At 38.3% G+C, this 15,397-nt stretch overlaps 1 protein-coding gene and 1 long non-coding RNA gene across 5 annotated transcripts in view; one reads left to right on the top strand and one right to left on the bottom strand.

The window, feature by feature from the left end:
* ccdc71 (coiled-coil domain containing 71) overlaps nt 1–5,030 on the top strand; it is a 24,798-nt gene extending 19,768 nt beyond the window's left edge. For all 4 annotated transcript variants that reach the window (XM_026932678.3, XM_034314267.2, XM_034314268.2 and 1 more), the window contains one exon: nt 1,778–5,030. In XM_026932678.3, the coding sequence (XP_026788479.1) occupies nt 1,810–2,865 (1,056 nt within the window). In that variant the 5' untranslated portion in view covers nt 1,778–1,809 and the 3' untranslated portion in view covers nt 2,866–5,030. The remainder of the gene's footprint in view (nt 1–1,777) is intronic.
* The window catches only part of LOC117599900 (uncharacterized), a 19,770-nt gene extending 4,373 nt beyond the window's left edge, over nt 1–15,397 (bottom strand). The window contains exons 1-3 of the long non-coding RNA XR_004580226.2: nt 13,919–15,397; nt 11,983–12,107; nt 8,041–8,090 (exon numbers count right to left, since the gene is read on the bottom strand). This is a non-coding gene — a long non-coding RNA (uncharacterized LOC117599900). The remainder of the gene's footprint in view (nt 1–8,040; nt 8,091–11,982; nt 12,108–13,918) is intronic.

Below are 15,397 nucleotides of genomic sequence, written 5' to 3'. Positions count from 1 at the left end.
ACCCATCATATAATGACTGTCTGACCACACCACACAAACTACTTAGAATGACAGCACGCTTCATTTTTATCTAGAAAACCACACACATGCAGGGTGCTCTTGCCCCTTTTCTCCTTGATGTCCTCAATGCTTCATTGACACTGTTGTACATTTGGGCACTAGTTTTCTTGATAAAAATGAAGCATGCTAATGGTAGCACATGTGAACATATGAAGTGTATTTTGAAGAGATGCTTTCGTGACACAGCCGATGTGAATTTGGGGTAAGTCAGAGCTTTGACTGTTGTTTGGTTTTGATAAGTTCTGTGCATTGGTTTACCATTAAAATGTGACCAATGTCATTGCTTTTGATCTGGCTAGATGGTAGAGCAGTTTTTTTCACTAGGAGCCTTAATCCACATGCACAGATAATAGACAATATTTTTAGTAACTTACAGTTATGTGAAAATACTGATAAAATCAAGCAAAATAAAGTACAGAGCAAAGCGGTCATATGTTCTGTTGGTTCAATATGCACAGTATGTCTCCTCACAGTTAAACATATTGAGAGAGAATAAAGATGCTAGAGTGGCATGGTGGTACAGCAGGTTGCACTGCTGTTTCACAGATCCTGGGTCCAAACCACTGTGACCCTGTGCGGGATAAAGTGGTTACTGAAGATGAATAAGATGCAAGCCAGACTCAAATATTTTTTACTTCCATTAGAAGGAAGGGTCACCACAAATCAATGTCAAGTTATTCTGACTAATCAGGTTTATCCTATGATGAAACACTTCTATAATGATGGGAGTGGTCTCTTACAGGATAACAGTTCTCCAATCCCAAGAGCATGAGGGGTCACTGAATGGTTTTGATGAGTACAAAAATTATGTAAATCAACTGTGGCCTTGTAGAATCTATGCCATGGTGCACTGAAGCTGTTGTAGTGGCCCAAAACTTGGGTTTTCGTTTAATTTAATTTTATATACAAAATATTAGTGATCTGGTGTTTTGAGTGTTTTCCATTTACAAGAAGGACAAGATGATGATAGTTGGGTCCTTACTCAGGGCTGTCAGACCCATTCACTCATCTGTGGTAAAGTGAGTTACAGATACTCTGTCATTTAAGACATTCAGTCAGAGTTCTTCCACATCGTTCTGCAATTATATTTGCTGTTGTGCATTATGTCTATGATGAGATTGACCATTAGAAAGCACTGCTAGCTGTGCGAAATCTAACATCCTTTGCCACCAGGATAAATTCGCTGGCAGGTTCTTTAGATTTGATAGTGGAGTGCTTCATTGTCATTTTTTTCTGCAGCTTCATTGCTCTTAAACTTTGGTGTTATTGACCTGGGGTAAAAGCTTTAAATAGAAATATTTGGAAGTATGTCTGGTATAAGTTCAAGTTAGGGAACAAGAACTCACAAGTATTCCTCACCCTTATACCATCCAGTCAACATCCCTGCTCTTCTCTATTAACATTCAAGCAGCATTCCTATGACTTCACCTCGGTTCTCACAGAAACGAATTTTAATATTAAGCAGGTTTATGTAAAAGTGTGTGTACAGTAGTTGTAAGGTCTCCAGACTATATATGTCCTACATTGTTGCCTCAGAGGAAGTTTGAAGAGGCTGTGACTGGCTGCATATGTCGCAGATGCTGCATGTGTCACAGCCTGGTAGCTGTGATGTGATGTGACCCACATTTCCTCACCTGTTTCTTTATTGTTTGAAAGTATTTCAATTTATATCTGTTTGTCTGGGCTTAACCTAACCCCATATCTTTCATGTTCACAGACACCTGAAGCCTTTATGCATCCCATCTGTGGATGGGTACCATGAATTGTGAAGAACCGAATGTGGAGAGGGCTGTTCTCTCCTGGTCCAGATTTGCTACAGCTGGCCAGACTGCCCTTAAGGAGGCCCTGAAGGTCTTCAATCCCATTTCCCAGGACCTCTCTGAGACAGAGAGGCAAATGGTATCTTTTCTTCAGGCGTTAAAAGATGAAGGACGTAAACCAGTGGTGCTAAGAAGCAAAGATGTATATGGGTACAGGTCTTGCACAACACAATCTCTCACAACAGAGATTGGCAGTAAGATTCCAAGAGTACAAAAACCTTGTAAGAAACGAGGTCGAAAGACTTTGATAAAGAACAAGGATGCCAGTTCCTCGGTTTTCGGTACAACCGCCAAGGCCATCTTACAAAACCAGCCCAAGATTCTACTGACCAATCTCTCAGTAGATACTCTCAAGCAGACTGTTTCACCAAAACCATCAGTGCCGATTCCAAGTTCTGTTCAAGTGCAGCAGTGCCTGAAATTAACAAACATAAAGGGTGTTACTGGGGGCCATACTGCAAGGCTGCAAATTCACTTTGGTGTGGACTCGCAAAGCACGATCAGTCCCAGTGTCCATTGCCCACCAACTCTCTCTGGGATACCACACTCTCCTTCAGAAAACATCACTCAAACATCAAGTGTAGTAGCTCTGGACAATAAAAGAGTTTTGTCCTGTCCTGTTAAAGTGGATGATGCCCTCATTGGAGATTCTGCCCCAATTGTTTGTCAAAATGGTATTAGTCTGAAAGAGGGTAAAAAGGTCCAGATAATATCAGGTAAATCTGGTGTAATGAGCAATGGTTTGAACTGTGAGGACAGTGATTCATTGAGGAGGCTGAACTGCCAAGGTTTAGGCTGGTCTCAGCCAGCCCTCGTCACAAATGGCCAAGACGTGTCTAAACTGCATGGAAATAGTCTTCAGTGGAAAGTCATCAAAGTGGACGAGTCTGTCACTGATGAGGAGGTGAGGAAAGAGGCTCAGAAAATCTTGCGAGTCAATTTGTCACCTGTGATACAGATTCATCCACTTGTACATTCTGTATAGACTAGAGACATCAAAAGTGACTTTTATATCCACATATGCTATTAGAATTTCTTATACTGGGGTGTTACTTGGATCAAAACATGATTATTTCAGTCTGAGTGGGAGTTTTATCTCAAATTATGCATTTTTCACATGTATGACCAACGTTGGTGATCCAAGGAGGGAAATTAGTTTGATTTTCCGTTACATAAGTGTTTCTTTTATTCATTGGAATTTTGCCTTGATTTTGATAAACTAAGCTAAACGAAATAACCACATTGTATCACTATGCAGTGTTCCTATATGGTCCCCCCCTTTTTTTGGAACAGGCTCCCTGAGAAACAGAATTTACAAATTAATCGGATTTCTAGTGTGACTCTGTAATGTTGGTTTAGAGAGATACATTATTATAATTTGTTATATTTCAGTTTGCTATTGTTTTTGAAATGCCTTGACTATGTTTTTAATTGTCCAGTGCATAAGTCTGTAGGCATAGACTGCATAACATTTAAGTTTTAATGGTACATGGGGGTAGGGGTATGTTTATTCCCTAGCATGTGTCACAGACCTGATTGTCACAGTGAGTCTTGCTTGTCCAGTACCGTGGTATGTTGAAGATTGGTTCAAATAACATTGGCTTGAGTTAGAGGCATTTTTACCAAAAAAAACCCAAAAAACCTACATTCGATTTGATGCTGAATATTGAGTACAGATTTTTGTTGTGCCCACAGAATTGCTTAGTATTCGTCCTGCTTTAACAGACCTGCTTTAATTCAACAGCTCATTTTGAGATTAATCAGATGTATTAGAGCAGAGAAAAACCTAAACTCATCTGTGGTCTGACTTTACAGAATTAAAGCTGCACTGCATTTTTTTCCTGTTCTTGATGCGTCCCTGTAATAATACGAGAGTTACATCTAGTGAGAACTTGCTACTAATTTGAATCTTAAGTTAATTACCCTAACTCTGGGACATGGTTTCCTCGGAGACAATGATCAGTTCTCCTCCTGCTTGTCTGCATACACCATAAGCAGCAAGCATATATATGTTGAGAGTATCACTATAAACACTCAACCAAGAGAACTGGAAATAGTGCAGGCCTGGTCAGGACTTGGCAGTGCATAATAAATAAACAGTCCTTACTTCCTGTACCATTTAATAGATCAGGAGCACTATGATAGATTAATTTCATCACAGGGCAAAAGAAATGGCCTTATCTTTTTTTTTTTTTCTTTTTTTTTTTAAATATATAAATGTTACAGAATATATTTTATTCTGTACTTCTCACTCCATTTTTTTAAATGAGACAACACTGGTATTTTGGTGCTCAATGATTACAATGTTGCCATAGCCACTAGCATTCACACTTACATAATAAATTGCTGACATTGATGGCCTAGAGCCTGATTTAACTTTCAATAACCATATTAACCAACACCTTTGTGATTCCCATTTTATTTCTTGTCTAATGACTGATGGTGAGAGTTGAGCTTGGCATCTTCTCAGCCTTCAGTCAGCAGAACTTGCAACCGAGAGGTCCATCAAGTTTAATAAAACCCCTAAATGTTTGGGCTTACACATCCCAACAATTCTGTTTCTCTATACCTTTTGTGTCCATATTGCCATGGTGACGGTGACAAACACAAACACGCAAAAAAAAAAAACAAACCAAGTTTTTTCCCCCCAAAAAATACTGGCTAAAAGGCTCATTTTGAGGTCGTATATGCATATCTTTATTTTTTTCATCTAATGATTCTCTATATACATAGCTTGAGCTTAGATATGGATGTATTTTTCAAGACTATTGCAGTGTATATGTCAGCAAATGTTCATGATTTTTTGCAGAATCTAACTGTACACTCTTAAATACTGCAGTTTTTACAGAACACTTAACCTGTGTACACAGTTGAACTGTTTCAAATGAGCGTTCAGCCGTTCCTCATGACTTTGTTATTGGAATAATTTTGTGTTGGGAGAAGGACGTTATGCCGGAAGCCGCAAAACACCTTTTTAAGGCTATTTCAGTCTGTAACAGAAACCATTGCCGAGACATCCAGAACAACTTCATCTTTTATTACTGAATAATCTTTTCCATTCAGTTGAATCTGTGACCTTGAACTGTAAAATGTCAGTGTTGTATCTTTAGTTAATATTAAGAAGTTGTGAATTAAAGTATTTAAAAATGACCTGTGTTTATTTCTTTATCACCTGCTTTTGGGTTACTGAAAGACTAACAGCAACCAACCTTTGAATTGTATGTATGTAAATCTCTAATGAAAAATGATCCCCTTAGAAACCAACCTATATGGTGTAGGTATGCTTTAATTTACACGTAAACCACTGGGGGAATTTGTCATAACCCAATCACCAGGGATCACACCAGGCTAAAAGTTTACATATACCTAGGCTAAAGCAATTGAAACTCAATTTTACACAACTCCATGTTTTATGTTACCAAACATTTTCTGTATGTCAAGTAGAGTATCTATTTCCATAAGTGGTAATTTCAGAATAATAGATGAGACGATTTATGTCAGCTTTTATTTACTATATAATATTTGGTGGCATTGCCATTTAATTTCTTGAAGTTGGATAAAACCCTTGGGGTAGCCTTCCACAAGTGTCTCTTTTTTCTGAAGTGTACCAATACCTTTTCCAGCAGACCACCCCCACAACTTGTTGGGATGGTGTTCTTCAGATTAAAAGCCTCACCCTGTTTTCTCCATGCATAGTGCTGGTCATTTTGGCCAAACAGTTCAAGTTTTGTTTCATCTGACCTGAGAACCCACCACCCAGTGGCTGGTGTTCACACCAGAGGCTCCTTCCTTGCATGACAGCCTTTCAGGCCATGGTGATGTGATCTTAATGGTGGATGTACATACTTTGTTACCTGAAGTCTCCAACTCTTTCACCAGTTTCAATTTGTTGTTGTCTTTGGGTTCAGTTGACCCTTTGAGATGAAAGTTTGTTCGTCCCTGGGAGTTAATTTTTGCCTCTTTCCTGAATAATGCTGTGACTGTGTTCCCAAGATTTATACATTCACTGAGCACTTTATTAGGAACACCATGGGCCTTCCTTTGCTCTCAAAACAGCCTCAATTCTTCATGGCATGGATTCCACAAGATGATGGAAGCATTTCTATGTTTACATGATTGCATTATGCATCATGCTTTCATGCTGCAATCATGTGCCCACTGCAGCCTCACCTTTCTGTTCTTGGCTGACAGAAGTGGAACCTGGCATGGACTTCTGCTGTTGTAGCCCATTTGCCTCAAATTTCGATGGGTTGTGCACTCTGAAATGCTTTTCTGCTCACCACAATTGTACAGAGTGGCTGTTTGAGTTACCATAGCCTTTTTGTTAGCTTGAACCAGTCTTGCCATTGTACGGTGACCTCTTTCATCAACAAGGCATTTCTGTCCACAGAACTGCCAGTCACAGGATGTTTTTTATTGCACCATTCTGAGTACTCTAGAGAATGTTGTGTGTGAAAATCCCAGGAAATCAGTAGTGATAGAAATACTCAAACTAGCCTGTTGATGTGAACATGTTGAAGCTGCTGGCCTTCATCTGCCTGATTTTATGCATTGTGCTGCTGACACACGATTTGCTGATTAGATAATTGCATGAACGTGTAGGTGTACAGGTGTTCCTAATAAAGTGCTCAGTGAGTTTATAGTTGCATACAATTGTTTGTACAGATGCTTATGGTACCTTCAGTTGTTTGGAAATTGCTCCTTGTGAAGGACCACAATAGAGGTTTTGGCAGAGTTGCTTGGATTTTCTTATAGTATCAAGGGCAAAAAGGCACTCTAAAGGCACTATAAACCCTTCTACAGCCACAGGTGCACTCCCATTAATTCCTAATTGACAACTGGGCAATCAGAAGCTTCTAAAGATCATTGCAGACTGTTTAAAGAAACAGGCAACCTGATGTATGTAAACATTTGACCCACTGGCATTCTGATATAGTGAATTAAAGCTGAAATAAATCTGTTGCTAATGAGTTGTTTTAAAATTACCTCTGATGTTAACTAAGTAGATGCCCTAATTGCTAAAAGAAATGTATAACATGAAATGTGTGGAGTTGTGAAAAAATGAGATTGAATATCTTTAGCTTAAGTATATGTAAACATTTGGCCTAATCTGTAATATACATAGGGAGTTTGGCTGATGGACTATTTGTTGAAAAATATTAAATGAGTTCCAGCTTCTTTTCTTATGGACCATTGTCTAGGAATGTTCTATGTCATATTAATGATAACTCTAACATAAAATAATGGAGACAGCAAACATTGACCTCATCATTTCACAATGCAATGCATATATACCACGCCGTTGCATTGTGCTACGGCAGATGCTTGGCTAGCCAGCAATCTACAAGATGACAAGCACGTTGGCATTGATGGCGGTATTAGCATGAAAGTTGGAAGTTTTCGATTCTTGTCTGTCTGAGTAAAGTGTACAGATGAGGAGGTGAGAGAGCTGGACATACTAAAGGATTAAAGCACTGCTGCACCAGTTGGATTAGTTAGAGATGAAGCAAGGCTTAAATCCCCCTGGCACTATCAGCAGGTAGTCTAATGGCATTGTAAGTAAGGTAGCAAACCATTAACCAAAATGAAAATAGACCATGAAGTTTATGAAAGAAATTTTAACTAAAATAGTCAACTTCTGAATTTTGTTACAAAATAAATCTTGGATGCCATTAAAGATCACATGTTAATTATAAAGGTGGATATGCAAGTCGTTCAAGGTGAAATTTCCTTTGAGGCTGGTGGGTAAAATTTATACCAGGGTTGAAACATCCCTGGCCAGTTCATTTCCAGGTCAGTGTATAAAATGTTGGCCATTTTATTGCAACAATTCTGGGATGTATATTTATCAATATGGTGTGGCATGGAGAGTGTCTAGAAGCTCTGTTGAAGAGTATTTGCTGTGTTATCTACTATAGAGTGGAGATACCTCAGTTCCAGGGTTCCTTGTTCGAGCCTAAGCTGGGCTTATTGTCTGTGTGGCATTTCACATTTCCCATGTCTGTGGGTTTATTTCACGTATCCGGTATCCTTCCACCTCCCAAAATCACGATGGTAGGTGAAATGGCTGCACTAAATTGTCACTGTGAAGGAGCATGTGAATGCATGAGTGCATGGTGCCCTGCAATAGACTGTTATCTCGTCCAGGGTATATACCTACCTTGCATCCTGTGTTCTCAGGATAGGCTCTGGATCCACAGCAACCCCGATCTAAAGAATGAACGAATAATGAACATAGGTTCACTCAAGAATTTTACTAAATTCAAACATTGATCAGGAAAATCTTATACTGTTCTAGATGTTTTCTAAGTACAATTTATATAATGTGAATTTTAAACAAGTACAGTCATGAGAAAAAGAAAGTACACCCTCCTTATTTGTCAGGGCCTAAATAACAATTGTTTGGATCTCACCAAATTCTATTAAAAAATAACCACAGATGACAACACAAAACCACAACAGGTTTCAATATGTAGTCAAGTAAACCAGCATTCAGAAACCAGGTGGGAAAAAATAAGTACACCCTACAATTTAGTAACATGTAGACCCACCTTCATTAAGAGACTGAATAATTAGCAGCCAGGTGTTCCTAAAGAAATTAGGAACAAGAGTAGTTAATCAAGAAGTGTGACTACCTCTAACAAAAGTAAACTTTTTTTCTGTAGGAGTTTATCAGTCTTTCACAGTGTTTTGGAGAAATTTGGACCCACTATTCTTTACAACATTGCTTCAGTTCATTGATGTTTGAGGGCATTCATTTATGCGCATCTCTCATAAGACCACCGCATCTCAATGGAGTTGAGGTCTGGACTTTGACTTAGCCATTCCATCACCTTAATTTTTGTCTTCTTTAGCCATTCAGATGCGGACTTGCTGGTGTGCTTGGAATCATTGTCCTGTTGCATGACCTAATTTCAGCCCAGCTCAAGCTGCAGGAAAGACGGCCTCACATTTGTCTGAAGAATATTCTGGTATAAAGTTCATCATTATCCCAGTTTCCCATTGCCTATGGCTGCAAAACACGCCCAAATCACCCCTTCAACACCATGCTTGACAGTTGGTATGAGGTATTTGTGGTGATATGCTGCGTTTGTTTTTTGCCAAACATCTCCACCTTGGTCTCATCAGCCCAAAGGATATTGTTCCAGAACTGGTGTGGTTTGTAAAGATGCAATTTTACAAATCTAAGTCATTCTGCCATATTCAGTCTTTTTCTGATTGTGCTGTCATGAACATAAACATTTAATGTGCTTACAGAGGCCTGTAGGCCACATGATGTGGCTCTGGAATTTGCTGGGACACCCACTCCTAGGAAGACTGGCAACTATCTTGAAGGCTTTCCATTTGTAAACAATCCTTCTCACTGTAGAATGATGAATTTCAAATTGCTTGGAGATGACCATATAACCCTTCCCAGATTGATTAGCAGCAACAGTTGCTTTTCTATAGTCATGGCTGATGTCCTTTCTTCTTGGCATGATGTAGACACACACCTGAGTACACACCTGAAAACACCAAACTGCCAAAAATTCTGCTTTTGTAGACATAGTCACATTTCTTGATGATTAACTAATCTTAAACTAATCTAAAGTCTGCTGATATCAAGCTACATTACTCCCATATTTTTTTCCATCACCATGTCCCCTTAGGGGCTCCATAGAATTCCTACATTGCTACATTTTCCATCATGTGGTAATGCTACTATTTTATTTTTGAGCTACAGGACCAAATTGCAGTGAAGTTATCACCTTAAATAGTGCCAGTGCTTTGCTTGATGTCCACACACCAAATAAATACTTTACGCCATTTTTGTTAGTCACTGTTTTCATCACACATCATTAATCATTCACTAGGCCGTAAACAGTGCGATTATATTGTGTTTGTGTAAACCATGAGCTGTTTGAATTGCTGACTTAACATTTGGCTTAGCAGTATTGATTCATTTGGGGTTTTGCAGTGCTTTGGGGGAAAAAGCAGAAGAACTGGGGCCTGGGATTTGTGGGTGAGAACCCTAGAGCATGGCTGAACAGAATTTATTGGCTTCTTGCCTGCCGCTGGGTCCTAAGGGCCTATGACATAAAGCTTTGTCCCATAAAAATTCACCAGCTTTCACCAACAGCATCCACACATGAAATTCCATTTCCAGTCTGATCCTCATTTAACAGCCTGCTTATGGGACAGTAATTTAGCTGAGGCGGGTCAAAGAATTTTCTGCTACATGGAAACTGTAGGTTTCTGGTTCCTGTGATCCCTATGTAAGCTGGCCAAATTTCTTTTTATGGACAAAATGTGAGTAATAAGGTGGGCCTCAATATTTAGCGTCCACAATGGCAGTGATGCAATGCAACATGATGTCAGTATCGTCAGTTTAATAAAACAGATAATGCAAATGAAAATCAATACAGTGTGGCACCAACCAATGGGAGATGTTGGGACTCAGGATGCTTCATTTCTGCCACTGTGCAATATAATCTGTTTTGGTGTTTCTGTCACATATTTGTTTTTAGTTGAGGTGGAGAAGAAATGAAATACGTCAGGGCATCAATTAAAACAGGAGCAGATGTGCATAATTTTATTGGCCACATATCACATCACCTTAGCAACCACAGCAAGCTAGTGAAGCTTGAGAGGTGTCAGAAAGGTGTTACTTTTTTCTGTGTCTATACCTGACAAATCTCTTTTACTGGATGTCTCAATTTTCTATTTCTATTTGTTATGCTGATGGTCCCCAGCAATGGCGTCAACCAGTCAGTGAAAATGGCTATTCTAGGCTAGCCTGCTCCTTGGTCTGGTTAAAATGATGCATATCCCTGAAACCTTAGGGAGCATAGTTGACTGTTTTAATCAGCAACTTGTAATGGGGTGTAAAATTAAGCTGCCTAGCTTAAAATACTGTGTAAGTGCCAAGTAAAGGAATCAAAACAGGTGTGCTGTGTTAAAATTATTTGTGTATTTATCTATCCACACAGAATCAAAGGTCATGCACATTAAGACAGCCATTGTACTAAGAAGACAGTGGAGAAACCATGACAACCAGGAGTAAATTCAAGTCAGTAATGCTTACTAGCAAACAATGTATAGCAATTTGGAGTTGCAAAAATTCATTTTGGCATGAAAGCAGGGCTGCTGGCAGGTTCTAATAATAATTGGTACCTGTATATACTAGATGTATAATTATTGCTTTTTTGTTTAAAATACATTATTTATATTTTTGTTGCCTTAAAATGGTTACAGATATTCACAAATACATTTAATATTAAGCATTGAATATCCAGTCATATGCATTCCTACTTCAAAATTGGATGGAAGGAAAAACTTAGACATAAACATACAGTCCCCTCTGAAAATACTGGAAGGGCAAGGCCAATTCTTTTGTTTTTGCTATACACTGAAGACATTTGGGTTCAAAAGATGAATATGAGATAATAGATCAGAATTACAGCTTTCATTTCCTGATATTTACATCTAGATGTGTTAAACAACTTAGAACATGGCCACCTTTGGTGGCTTACCACCCAATTTTTAGGTCTTAAAGTAAATGAAAGTAAATAACACTTAATATTTGGTTGCATATCCGTTGCTTGCAATAACAGCATTAAGCCAGCAACCAGCTGACATCAGCAAACTGTTGCAGGTACTGCAGGCTTGTACTACAGCTTCTTTCAGTTGTTGTTTGTTTTGGGGGGTTTCTCTCTTCAGTCTCCTCTTCAGGAGGTGAAATGCATGCTCATTTGCTCAAAACCTTCCACTTTTTCTACCAGATGAAGTGCTTCGTTGTGTTGGCAGTGTGTTTTGGGTCATTATCTTGCTGCATGATGAAGGTCCTCCCAATTAGATTGGATGCATTTCTCTGTAAATTGGCAGGCAGAATGTTTCTGTAGACTTCTAAATTCTTTCTGCTGCATGAGTTACATCATTAATAAAGATTAGTTAGCTCATTCCAGAAGCAGCTATGAAAGCTCAAGCCATGACGCTACTTCCACTGTGTTTGACCCATGAGCTCATATGTTTTGGATTATGAGCAGATCCTTTCCTTCTCCACACTTTGGCCTTTCCATCACTTTGGTAGAGGTTAATCTTGGTTTGAACTTTAGTGGCTCACCTCTGTATGTGAATTCCAATCTGCTGTTGGGTGGTTGGCATCTTGTGGTACAGCCTCTGTATTTCTGCTCTTGAAGTCTTCTTTGAACGGTGGCTTGTGATACCTTCACCCCTGCCGTGTTTTCTCTGTAAGGTATATTAAGGCAGCATTTATTTAACAAGCTATTATTGTGATTAACCTGCCCTATAAACTGCATTTGTAACTTGACTATTTTTCTGCAGTCTGAGCTGAGTCATCTTCTAGGAACTTTTTAAAAGTGTCTTCAGTCTGAAACAGTGAGAACATATGTGGTAACACTCAGTATAAAAAGACATCCAACCTATGAATTTAACCTGCAGTCATACTATACAAGGACAGCGTCCATAGTAGTGGCTGCTAGGACAATTCACAAAAAACCCACAGGTAAGACAGCATCTGTCTCCAATGACTCAAGTATTTAAAGCATCCTCACTGAGTTACAAGGGGACCAAGCCAACACCAGCCAGAATCTGGACTAATTCAAATTGAAAAAGAGAAAGAAGCAGCCGAGCAATGTCTGTTGTCTCATATTCAATTTTTCCATTAAATATTTTATTTTTGATATTAGAATCACACAGGTACTGAAGCCTATTGTTTCTGCTTGAGGTTTTCCTTTCTTATTCTTTTTCTCCTCTTAAACGAATCAGCAGAGACATGAAAAGACAGTAGTCCCTCCCGCTACTCAGGCAAGTCAGATTTGCCTGATCTGCCTGATGGTGGATCCAGAATTCATTTTCCTTCACCTCTCCCATTTAGCTCCACCCACTTACATTATGAGCTAATTAGCATAATATGAGAAACATAGTCTGCATAATACATGTCTAATAGGTGACAAAATACCAGCAGATCATCTTATCATCATTAATTATCAAAAATGTGTTGACATTTATAACAATATGGCCATCACATGCCAATGGGCTCTAGTGGGATGTTGCCTAATTGGCTCAAACAGCTGTAAATCATGACTGGCTGCATTGATTTGCACAAAACCTGGAAAAAATCTATTGTCACGGAAATAAACTATTGTCAAGAAACTTGAATGTATCTGATGTACAATATAATATAAAATATATCTTTTGTACAATAATGTGTACATTGAACTAGCCTGATTCTTAGGCTTAAACCTCAAAAATCTGTCTTTTGGAACATTTAGCCATGCCCATTCAAATTTATAATAATTTGCATACTATGCAAAACTCTTGCAAACTAGTTATAGGATTTGTCATATATTCAAAAATTTGTGTATTATTACTACACCAAGAACATGAACCTCAATAATTATCAAAAACCTGCTGAAATTTTGAAACAAACATGGCTGCTGTATGCCAATCAATTCTAGGAGGATAGAGCATAATTTACTCCAACAGCTGTTACTCAACAGCTATAAAATATTAAACGGATTCCCACTAAACTTGAAAGGGTAAACTTGAAAAGGGTGCGTGCTAAGGCAGTGGCATGGTCTCCCATAGGGGGTGGGGCTAAGTTCAAACCTGTACCTGTTTCTCAGGAAGCATAAGTCCGACTGAGCTGTAATTTGGTGTCCTGCATTGGTGTGCTAATCTGTAAGTGTTTTTATAATGATAAATGGGTTACTTCAAAAACATGACCTCTAAAAGCAAATCAGATTTCAGTAGGCATTTCACATGATTTGCACTGAGCCACTGTCACAAACCATGATGAGTTCATCTCTGGTCTCCTTATTGTTCAATGTAACTTGTCAAAAGTGGGCCACTGGAGGCAATATTTGCTGATAGAGTGCTGACAGTTGCCACTTGTGATTATATTTTGTCATTGTTTTCTGTAGGGATATTTGTAAAAAATTTCTTATGTTTTAAAAATGCTTGATCATGTATAGTCCCCGAAATTGTTTATTTACTTATTCATTTACAAATGTCATTTTATTTTTTGTGCTATTTACCTGATTTTTCTTTGCTGGTTTATTTCATGGTCAGGTCATCTGTCATTACTGTCATTACTGGAAGAGTAAAATCAAGATAATTCACCTGTGGTCAGTCTCATCAGCTCTCTGATGGTCCAAAATTAATCAATCATGTAATCAATCAAATTCAATTGCAATTCCCTTTCTGTGCACAACAATGTACAATTGCTGGCAAAAGTAAAATGCACCTGCAAATACATGTTTGCATTAGCATTTTCTAATTAGCATTTGAATTGGAATATATGCAATATAGGCATATATGCAGAAACATTGGCTAGCTAACTTTGTCTAGTATTCTGAGGGTGTCTGCATCAATGTAGTCTATGTCTGCATCTAACCTAATGTTATCATGCTCTCCTATTGACTGCAGATCTGCCTAAAAGTTGATTACTTTGGAAAGGGTCTCTTAAGCAATTGATACAACTGATCTTGCTCACTATGGCTGATTGACAGATGGCTTTGGAATAAAAGCATTTATGGAACATTTTGTTTTATGAGTTAACAATAATATATTTCATTTTGTTTACTGGGGTTGTCTGTAAAAGACAGGGATTTGCAGGACATCACGCTGTTATGGAGTATACTATGGAAATGCTAACTAGGAACTGCAAAAATGCCAAAATCATGAGTAAAATCACATGGAAGATAATTAACCCTGCTGAAAGTTGGGCTTCAGACTTTGAAGACAATAAAAGCGAATGCAGTGATGGTTTGAGGAAAGAGTGCATCCCTTTCTATCCACCTTCCCTCACACTGCCTGCATGTAATCTGCTTCACCATTAATCGATCTTGAGCTTTGGCTTCCAAGAATGCACTCTTCCTCAGAAGTCTATTCCCTCCTTCTGCCAAATGTGCTTCGTATTAAACCTAAATCCAAAAAAGGTGTGTTCCATTTGTTCAGATGTTTTGATCAAGAACAGTCCATCAGTAAATGGATAAATGGAACATTGCTCTTAGGATGCTAACAATATATGAAAGCTAATAAACCTCAATCAACATTATGCAAATTACATTGTGCTTATTAGGATGTGCTAATTTCACATATTTCATTAACGAATGCTTGCAGCATTTTGGTTGCAGTCAGCAGAGAATAATATGGTTATTTTGCATCATTATATACACACTGCAAAAATTAAAATGCAGTGAGTTCATCGAGAACATAAGGTTAGTGTAAATTGACTTTCCTTCTGAGTTTCTGATTTGAGTTTGAGTGATTTATACTGATTGGTAACAGTTCATAAAAAACACACAAAGCATGTAGGCTTGTTCATCAAAGATTCAATGAAGCCAATTACAATCATTTGTTTCAGGTGTCTTGTTTCTTGATTAGCTCTTGATAGGATTTCAACCACATGAATTTGACCTTGTAGTCAAATGCATTTCCTGTTAGCCAGACTAAATCTGGTTGCTGTATCACATTTAATATGCTAATTTTACTTCCTTTGGTTTTTTTTTTTG

The sequence above is a fragment of the Pangasianodon hypophthalmus genome, chromosome 20 (genome assembly GCF_027358585.1).
Source record: "Pangasianodon hypophthalmus isolate fPanHyp1 chromosome 20, fPanHyp1.pri, whole genome shotgun sequence".
Classification (NCBI taxonomy): Eukaryota; Metazoa; Chordata; class Actinopteri; order Siluriformes; family Pangasiidae; genus Pangasianodon; species Pangasianodon hypophthalmus.
This window is presented reverse-complemented; position numbering and strand designations above follow the sequence as displayed.